Below are 10,707 nucleotides of genomic sequence, written 5' to 3'. Positions count from 1 at the left end.
CTGCGTTCAGCTTACAAGTAGATGGCTTCAGCAGCTCCCAAAACCTTCCAGCTTCTTATATAGACGCTTCCCGGGTAAATGTGATACTTTTCCCGCGCCAGCACCCGCGCATGCACACGGCGCTGGCGACAGCCTGTCTAGTCCCGGGCAGCTTTGCACCTGCCCGGGACTGCCTGCAAACGCCCGAGCCGTTTGCAAGGCTCGGGACATAACAAATATGGTCATAAAATTTCTGCTGAAAACAGAGACTGGAAATGTGTCTATCAGTAGAGACCACAAAACTGATACTAACCTAACAGCTGATTTTGGTCATATCTCTGATTAAATCAGTTTTACAACTGAAAAAAATCAACTATACTGGAACATTTGTGTTTAATTCAGTGTGGAATCAGTTTCCTTGTCTATTACATCTAATACAAAAGAGAAAAAGTAAATCTCAGATTTAAGGTTTGTCCTTTTAATTCTCCTGATTACTAGAAATGGTCTAATGCTATCACCGGAGAATTTTTCGGTAAGGAAATAACAATCTTTGACTGTTCAAAATCCCTTCCGAAAATAAATAACGAAGAGCAGCTTTGCACCTAAGAGCCAGCCTAACACAGAATGTACTCTGCAATGTCTGAAAACTGTGACGCCGTACTATTAACACACATGTGATTGTACAAAAAATGAAAAGGAAGAATTGAAAAAAAACCACTATTATTGCTAATAATATCTGTCATAATCTGCCATTAATATTGCTACTAAGTCAGTTCCATAACTGGTATTGGAAGTCCCCCCACCCTTCACTTCCTGCTTGTTTAGAGAGGCTGAGAAGCCCTTCTCCCATCAAAGCGGTGTTCTAGGCAGCTTCTTCTGAGCCAGGATTCAGCTGTCAAGCTGTGACTTTTCTTGCAGGAGGAGAAATGCAGTGGGAAGTACTTAATGTGCAGTTATGGGCAGGTAGGGATTCTTTTTCTCAAGTGGATAGATGATTTTAGCTATTCCCAAAATTAAAAACACACACAGAGAGAATGATGTCAGGAAGAAAAAGAACGAAGTTTTGTAGCAAGAAAAAGCTGAGGAAACAAACTCATCAAGAAGTGAGAATTAGGAGGTTTGTCTAAATGAGTTGGGAAACCTCAGCTAGAATAGAAGTGATCCAGCTTTTGATGTCTGATTATTGTCCTCTGTCTTAAATAGGATTAATATAGAATTATAAATTATACTTGATATATTATGCCTTAATTTATTAGTATAATGATTTCACTACTGTTGGCCTTTCAGCATATTGTCTTTGAGTTTATTTCTGCCTTTATGTTGTTTTCAGCTGTGTTGAGCATTCTCTTTAATATGGAAAGGTGAAAATAAAAAGTGGAAATGTCTACCCTATCCAGGTACCAAGAGTGCCGCCCTTCAGAACCTCCTCTAATAGATCTGTAGAATTAGCTCATGAGAGTGGCTGGGTTGAGGAACAGTGAGCGGCCTTAATTCATCTGATGTGGCCAAGAGAAGATCAGTCTTGTGTCTCTTGTGTTTCAGGCGCTCATATGATTTCATGTATCATATGTGTGACCAACCCAGATTGGATCCTAATAACATGTATGTTAAAAATAATGAGACCGGGAGAAAAAGAATGGGAAGACCATAGAAAGCTTGGCTCGTCCTCTTGCTGTTGTTGTGGAGATGCGTTTAATTTGGAAAAGGGAAAACAAAATGCTATTGAAAAGACATAAAGCTCATACAGTAGCTTTCCCACACCCCTGTCCCTCATTATGCAATTTCTAAGCCTTTTTCTGGTGATATGTGAGCAGGATTTTATAGGAAACATTAGTGAGACAAGGAGAGTAAATCTTATTCTGAAAGAGAAAGATACATTTACAGAAAACAGCACTTTTAGGTTTCAAGTGTGACTGTGTGTATTAAGCCTCTCCCCTGGGATGGATCTTGCTCTCCCTTGCAGTCTTCATAGGTCTTTGCCACGGAGTCACTGTGACCCAGAAGGAATGCTTCAAAATCATCCAAGCAGGGACCCAGATGGACATCATCGCTTGTGAACATGATGACAGCAGCTATTTCGTCAACCATGGTATCGGCAGGAGCTTAATAGTGGAAAGACAGAATTACAACTCTTCGGCTATTCCATACAAGGAAACAGAGGAAAATTGGAACTTCAAATGGAAATTGGGATCTTCAACAGATGTGACCCATTCTTCTCTCAGGATTCCTCCAGATGAGGCTGCAAAGCCAGCAGTATATTTCTGTGCTGTTTCTCAGGCACAGTGAGAGCTGTAGGTTTCACAGCTGCGCATGAACTTTACAGCGCTGAGTCAGCCTCTGTCCGTGCCACAAAGACATATAAGCCAAACTGCTTCAGTTATACAGCATCCAAATCACAGGAACATAGAGCAGTAAAAACCTTTCTCGATCACCGTAATATTTAAAGGGGGGAAAAGAGAAAACCTGATTGTGTTTCACTCTTATAAATCACTATGCAAACTAATAAAATTTTGACTGTTATGAATGCGAAGTTTCCAACAGATGGTAAAATGTTATTTGGAACCAATATTGGAAGAAAGATTCCTTGCCTACTCTAGAGGAATGGTTTCTTAAAGTTTCTTATTTATCAGAAATGGCAAAAATTTCGGCTTATCTGAAAGACCATTCACAAGAGAGATATAATTCTGTGTGGAAAAGATGGGTAAATTTTGTACAGAATAAATATGGGATTAGAAAGTACTATTTAGCCTTTGAATAATTTATAGTTTAATGTGGCTAGGGTTGGATTTGTTGTTTTTATGTATTGGAGTTAAAGTACTTTTAATTTTTTGGATGTATGTATAGTTGATTGATGTTCATTTAATTTGTATGTTTTTTTGTTTTTTTTAACCCTGTATTCAGCTCTGGGAAGGAGGGGGGAGGGTCATGGGGGTGGGGGGGGAGGTAAGTTTATAAAATTTTCATTAAAAAAAATGTTATTTGGAACATTGATACAATAGCAGGAGTTTAAAGCAGTCTTTCCCACTCTGGTACTCCACTCTTTACACAATGTGTTCGAAGTAGGATAATTTGAGCCTGGCCAATTATGCCTCTAGTGAAAATGTTGGTTTGATTTGTATAATGATCTATCAGTTTGTTTTCTTGATTATCAATATCTTTCTTCGTTCTATACACACACACACGTGTGTATGTTCATGCTTGATGTTTGAATCTGTACGTGTATGTACACATAGATACACAAACACACACACACACACTATTTCTGTATATTTACTCACATAGAAACATAAAAGAAATAAAAAGGAAAAGATAAAATGAAAAGAAAAATGAACAGGAAAGAAAGTGATTGGTCATTGCTTTCCTAAAAGAGAAAGGTGGGAGGGCAAAGAAGCAGGGAATTGTCCAATAGAAAGATGTTGTAGCCTGCAATTCAGACTGGACACCTTGTAAATTTTGACCGAAATATCTCTGTGTCGACAGGAGTTTATTAAACTGGTGTAGAGTGAACCCAGCTTGAGTACAGGACAGGGAAGCCTTAAATATTAAATGCAGATATACCTCAAGACACTAAAGCCAGCTAGAAATGTAATCTAATTTAATACTGAAATAGAGGCCATTCTTGCTTAACAGTGTTAATTGGGACTGGAATTTCTCTCAGTAAGCAATAAGGTTGTAAATATCATATCACGTGACCATGCTACTTTTTGACGGCAGTTCTGGCAGTCTGTGGTTACCGTAATTAAGCAAGGATCACATAGATTGTTGAATGACCACAACTTTTGTTTTCTTGTTGGGTTCCCATTTGGGGAGACCTTAAAGAGATCTTCCCTAGATTAGAAGATGGATAGGATCATTTTAGACAAGGCAGCCCTAATATTACCTCTCATTGCATAGATGTGGGTCACAGCCAGCTCTTTGAAGCAGACTGGCAATCAAGATTAGATTAGATTAGATTAGATTAGATTAGATTAGATTAGATTAGATTAGATTAGATTGGATTGGATTGGATCGGATTAGATCGGATTAGATTGGATTAGATTGGATTAGATATTGGATTTGTATAAGCCTGGCTTCCAAAAAATTATAAATGGAGACAATTAATATATTAATCTGTGAATCACCAAGTCTCTTATATTTAATGAAGAAAATATCTTATGGTGTTTATAGGGAAAAAAATACTTGTGTTCACCTCAAAATCCCTTCTTCTGATAATTGAAGTTAAGTGATTCTTTGCTGGAATTATTGTGTCATAATCAGAATCCTTTTTCTTCTAAATATCACTAATCATACCTCTGAGGGCTAGTTCTTAGGATTGTCTCCAATCTATCAACTATCACTTCCTGGTATTGAGGAGGATACTCAAGATTGTTGTAAAGTTATCTTTGATGTGATATACCTAATGTATTCAGATTGGGTGATTATTGTTTTATCTTTATTTTGAGGTTAATACACATATCCTGTACTCAACTAATTGGAGCATTATCTTCTTCTTGTTGTTGTTATCATCATCATCATCATCAAAGAAAAAGAAGACACAGAATATTTTCAAAGATGGAATTCATTTTATCAATGGCTGGAAAAACGGGATAGAGAGTAAGAATTTAATCTGTATTACTAAGCAAAACAATCAATCCAGACAACACGTTATATATTAAACACTAATGAATTGTAATAATAGAAAATTAATTAACGTTATATATTAAGCACTAATGAATTGTAATAATAGAAAATTAATAAAATACTTTAAAAAAAAGAATGGCTGTTTTCTTATTGAAATGTTCTTCTATGATAGCATTAACCATTTCTCACAATCCTGAGAATCAAAAGGACAAACTTTACATTTGAGAAGATTCCCCTTTCCTCTTTTGTATTAAATATAATAGACAGAGGGGCTGATTCCACACTGAATTAAACACAAATGTTTGAACATCATTGCATCTTTCATCTGTAAAGTATCTAGAGATAGAACCATAATCAGCAATTAGGTTAATCTCAGTTTGGTGACTGGCAGAAACTTTTCCACTTTCTGTATTAACTGAAATTCTATGAGCATTTTCAGTATACTGTTTCGCCCACATTTTGGGTGCCATCATTTAAGCAGCGCCATCCGACAAAAGCATTCAGGAAGCTCCAAAATGTCAATCCCCCCAGAGGTCTTCATGCTTTCTACCTTGATGATATTCAGAAAACTGGTAAGATCTGATGGTTTTACTGGGCTTCAGGGCGGGATGATGGGTGAGCCTGTCTTTTGGAGGATTTCTTTTTCTTTAAGTTATAAATCCACCTTCAGGCTGTTTGTGATTTTTTTATTCTTGTAAACCACTCAGAGTCACTAGGACTATGCAGCCTATACATTATATGTATGTATAAATAAAGGAAACCTTAAGGCAAATAAAATGAATTCCAATTTCTCAAACTGAATAATTTTAAGTATTGGAGTTCTTTTTATACCCTGAAGCCTAATAGCATCTATTCATAAGAATATACTTGGGGGGTAGATTTTTTATTTTTTGCAAGTCAGATGCATTTAAAGTAACCATATTCACATAACTCACTTCATTTGTATTTAAATTAAATCAAGCTGAGTTTTTGTCTTGGGTTTACTGACTTTTTGCTATCTGATCCCAGTATATCTGCAAGGAAGTCAAGAATAGAATCTTTAACATTTAGAATGATAAATTTAGATTCCATAGGATTGATCTAAGAATAGCAGGATTAAATGGTTCGATACGGTAAGGGGGAAACTCATGTGAATTCCCTCTTTCTGCTCCACCTGTTATTAGTTGAATTCCAAGTAACAAAGTTTGTATTTTCCATTGCGTATTTTTCCTTTCGGTTGAGTCTTTGGAGCAAAGATAATACTAGTCCCACAACATAAATATGTGTAGCAACTCCTCTGGTCTTCCCCATTGATAGAGGAGGGCAACATGAAGTTCATTTGGCTGCTAGCATTCTTGGGAGCAACTGGTAAGTCAATCATTTCCTCAGAACAAGAGCTGAGAAGTCTTATCTTCAGATGGATAAGAGACTTTTGTAGATTTTCAAGTAGAATTTAAACAGAAAACTAGTTAGCCTGAGAACGTTTTCTAACAATTCAGGGCTGAATTTGTAAAGGTGGACTCCTCAAGATTAAATTATAGAATTTTTCCTGGGATTTCTAGTGGTCCATATATTGAAAAGCTGTCAATGTTCAGAAACACTGGATTGCAGTATTATATTAGACAAATATCATTAATTTTGAACCAGGTGTCTTTGTGAATGAAATAGCCAAGAAAAGTTGGTGTTTCAGCGGAAGCTGCTAAATTAGCCTACACAGTGTTTGGGCTAGCATAATTTATTCCCAATAATAACACCAAGTGAAAAATGTATTGTACATAAGAATAGCTGAAAACAGGCAAGCTCTTCTTTGAGGCAATGGCGAGAGACAAACTCTTTAAAACTAAACCCAACCACTCAAGTACTCTTAAGGATTATCCATAAATTGAAACTCAGAAACATGTATGAATTCCATGCTCTTGCAGGAGGTAAATGGTTCCATATAGGAGGAGAGCTATTCAAAGGATCTTTGACTGAGGGATGTGCAGTACTTTGAATGTGAAGGCAAAAAGGTGCTATAGAATGTACAAGGGGGCTTGTGAACAGCAGCTGTCCATAACTCCTGAAAACACATACACCTTTTCCTAGGATTGCAGATTATCTAAATGTACAATCGGGGGGGGGGGGGATGAGTATTTCTAAGGAGTTGGAGATATGCCTTATGCATATACTCCCATACTCCAAAGCAGGCTTTGCCTTTGGATCAAAAGCATTACATACAGTAATACAAACCTGCAGCCCACTGTATCCCATTATAGAACAGTGGGAATCATTCAATAGAAAAAGTAACAGAAGAACTATTTGGCAGGAGAAGGAAGCCAATTGCATAAGAAATAAGGGCAGGGACTCAGTTGCCATGAAGACAGGTGGCATTGCTCACCCTTCTTTCAACTTGATTTTGTTGCCCTCTTCATGATGATAGCCAGCTTAATGGAGAAAAGTTTGGTTCATTACTATTTATTCTTTATTGCATTTTATGAATATATGGCCTGTTTGCAAGAAGTTCATGTTTCTTAAAAGAAGTGAAAATGTGTACGTGTGTGAGGCATTGAAACTATGTTAGGAGGCACCTCACAAATGAATGAAGAATGGCAAAATTCAAGAGTACCTATAATAAAATAAAAAGAGAATGATCCATACAAAACAAGTATTCTCTTTTGGTTGGGACATAGAGAAAGAATAATCAAATATAGGAAGAAGGAATGATCGGGTAGAAATGGAAGACGTTTGTGGTTGAATCGAGTTTATGAAATCTCAGAATGAGAAGTTAGAAGAAAAAAAGCATAATGGCAAACTATTGCACAAATATGGTGGACATTAGGATGATTTAGTAGTTAAGAGAGATATAGTGAATGTAATTGTATCTACATTTAGATAGATTTCCTTTTCTATTATATCCTATATCCTTGTCTCCTTCCTCCCTTCCACCCTCCCTCCCTCCTCATATGATTTCCTACTAGTTGATTGGCCATCCATGGCTTGCCTGAATGGATTGAAGATCCCATCATATGGACCCTTCTAAGTATAACAAATATTTTGTGAATCGCTTCTGCTAAAATTGGAAAACATTTGGTTCCTCTTTCACCCACGATGAAATTTTCTCTATTTTCACTATCCAGTTGCCTTCCCCATCGAAAATGAAGATGATGATAAGATTGTGGGCGGCTACACCTGCCAAAAGCATTCTGTTCCCTATCAGGTCTCCCTGAATGTCAGGCAACATATCTGTGGTGGCTCCATCCTAAACAACCAATGGATTGTTTCAGCTGCTCACTGCTCTAGTTCGTAAGTAATAATGTGTTCTTATTTTATCCCCGTTGCACTGAAATATTTACTTGCATTAGTAAATCTAATAAAGGATACACAAACATGCTTCTATTTGTACATACACACATATTTAGAAGTGTTCATTGCCTACTTAGTAGAGGAAGCCAACATGCAATTGCTTCCATCTTTTTCAGGATTCAACCACTCAACTGGATGCTCTTGTGAGTGGCAATATTAGTGGGCCTGGCTTTTGGCTTACTGCAAGTTAAAGGGGGGGTTGGATGAAAATGGATATGACCAAAGTCTCTGTGTCTTGTTTTGCTTCAGCCGCATCCAAGTGAGACTTGGGGAACACAGTTTGACCAAAGATGATGGCTCCGAGCAGTACATTGATGCAGTCAAAATCATTCTCCATCCCAAATACAACCCCCAAAATTGGGACAATGACATCATGCTCATCAAACTATCCAAACCAGCCACTCTCAATTCCCGTGTTTCAGCAATCCGTCTACCAAGCAGCTGTCCATCCACTGGAGCAGTATGTTTAGTCTCTGGCTGGGGCAACACCCTCAGCAGTGGCAGTGAGTCTCTTTTATGTTTATTGATCAAGATAGGGTCAAGATGTGATTATGTGCAGTTGGGTTTATTGAGCAAAGCTAACAATTACAGAGGGTAAATTGCTAATACAAATTTATTTCTGGCATTCATTTCCCTCCAAAGTCCATTATAAATGTCACAACGTCATGTGAAACAATATACAGGTAGTCCTCACCTTATAACCGTCCATTTAGTGGTCATTCAAAGTTATAACTCTGAAATAACACTTTCAACCATAGCAGCATCCCTGTGTTCATGTATTCAAAATTTGGATGCTTGGCAACCTGCATGTTTTTATGATGGTTGCAGTGTTGCAAGATAGAAAATAAGGCAAAATTTACTTAACAACTGTCTTGCTTAGCAACAGAAATATTTGCCTCAGTTGTGGTCGTAGGTTGGGGACTACCTGTACTCCAGGGAGAACTTGCCTTAAGTCCAGGTTTTGGTCAACTGGAACATTTTTTCCATGAAGGAAAGGGTCATTGGCATCCTTTGGGCAACTATATTATTATAGAGGTTTGTAAGAGGTTCTTCTTTTCTATTTTTGCTCTGTAGAAAATTTCTAGCGCATGTCTAATATTTACTTATGAAAATGAACACAGCCTCTCTGATCTTTCCCACAGTATACTATCCAGATCTCCTACAGTGCCTGGATGTCCCTGTACTTTCGCAGAGTGAGTGCATTGGGTCTTATAAAGGGAAAATCACCAACAATATGTTTTGTGCAGGATACCTGAAAGGCGGAAAAGACTCTTGTCAGGTAAATCTTTCTTCCACTATTAGCATATATTTCAGATGGTGCTCAGAAATCTCCTGTTGTATAAGTTAAATTCATAGCTGGCTGGTGTTTAAGCCTGAGGTTAAAGTGGGTAGTTGTGGAGAGATCCCTATATTCACAAGTTGTTTCTGCAACCTCTCTGGTCTTTCCCTGCTTCTAATGAATAAACAGACAACATCAATCACTTGACCTCCAGTTCTTATTATGTTATGAACCGCATGCTGAATCTGCCTTCTCTTTTACAAAGCTAAGAAGTAGTATTTCTGACATTTTCATCCCATCCTGATAGCAATTATGACACCTAATATCGAGCAGTATTAAACCAATTTCACTTAGAAGATCTTTTGCTTTGTGCAACCTGTTCTGTCCCTCCACCCATCAGAGTATACAAATTATAGATTATGCAAGTTATCTTCGCTCACTCACTATCCCGCTTGCTGAATACATGTTCATTGTTTCTTTTTCAGCGTGACTCTGGTGGTCCGGTTGTTTGCAATGGGGAACTCCAAGGAATTGTCTCTTGGGGCATAGGATGTGCTCTGGAAGGCTTCCCTGGTGTCTACACTAAAGTTTGCAACTACGTTTCCTGGATTCAAGAAACCATCCGTTCCAACTGATCTGTACTTCCTGTCTGGAAAGCTCCCTTTTTGACATCTCCAGCTGACATTTCACAGACTGAGAAGAGAGCGATTACTTTTGTAAAAATAAAAACTAAGCTGTGCTATAGCAAGCCTGGTGATTGGTATCTTTCTCTGGTGGAGGGGAAAGGTCTTAGTCATTAAACTAGATGAATTTTAATCCTTTTCAATGATCACATTCAAAGATAGCAAAATAATGAGAGAAGCCATGAAGAATTAGTAAGAATCACTTCTTAAATGGAACTGCTAAAAGTTACAAAAGGTTCAATGATGAATGATGATGGTAATGATGATGATGATAATGATGGTGATGATAATGCTCTAATTAATTGAGTTCAGGAGGTGTATATTAACCTCAACATAGAATAGAATAGAATAGAATAGAGAATAGAATAGAATAGAATAGAATAGAATAGAATAGAATAGAATAGAATAGAGTAGAGTAGAGTAGAGTAGAGTAGAGTAGAGTAGGGTAGGGTAGGGTAGGGTAGGGTAGGGTAGGGTAGGGTAGGGTAGAGTAGAGTAGGTAGTAGGGTAGGGTAGAGTAGAGTAGAGAATAGAATAGAATAGAAATAGATATAGAATAGAATAGAATAGAATAGAATAGAATAGAATAGAATAGAATAGAATAGAATAGAATAGAATAGAATAGAAGCTGGAAGGGACTTTCTAGTCCAGCCCCCTGCTCAAGCAGGAGAACCTATACCATCTCAGACAAGTGACTGTCCAGTCTCTTCTTTAAAATCTCCAGTGACGGAGTGCCCATGATTTCTGGGGGTAAGCTGTTCCACTGGTTAATTGTCCTCACTGTCAGGAAGTTTCTCCTTAATTCCAGGTTGCTTCTCTCTTTGA

General features: G+C 37.6%; 1 protein-coding gene across 1 annotated transcript; it reads left to right on the top strand.

Moving 5' to 3' along the window:
* Positions 1–5,803: 5,803 nt before the first annotated feature.
* Positions 5,804–9,947, top strand: LOC120308768 (cationic trypsin-3-like). Its single transcript, XM_039345244.1, has 5 exons — positions 5,804–5,946; positions 7,695–7,860; positions 8,170–8,423; positions 9,063–9,199; positions 9,685–9,947. The coding sequence occupies exons 1-5, from the start codon at positions 5,907–5,909 to the stop codon at positions 9,832–9,834; spliced, it is 747 nt and encodes a 248-aa protein (XP_039201178.1). The 5' UTR covers positions 5,804–5,906; the 3' UTR covers positions 9,835–9,947.
* The last annotated feature ends 760 nt before the right edge of the window (positions 9,948–10,707 follow it).

Source organism: Crotalus tigris, unplaced genomic scaffold, assembly GCF_016545835.1.
Source record: "Crotalus tigris isolate CLP2741 ecotype Arizona unplaced genomic scaffold, ASM1654583v1 scf7180000017946.1269602, whole genome shotgun sequence".
NCBI lineage: Eukaryota > Metazoa > Chordata > Lepidosauria > Squamata > Viperidae > Crotalus > Crotalus tigris.
The sequence above is the reverse complement of the archived record's forward strand: the minus strand, read 5'-3'. Positions and strand labels throughout refer to the sequence as shown.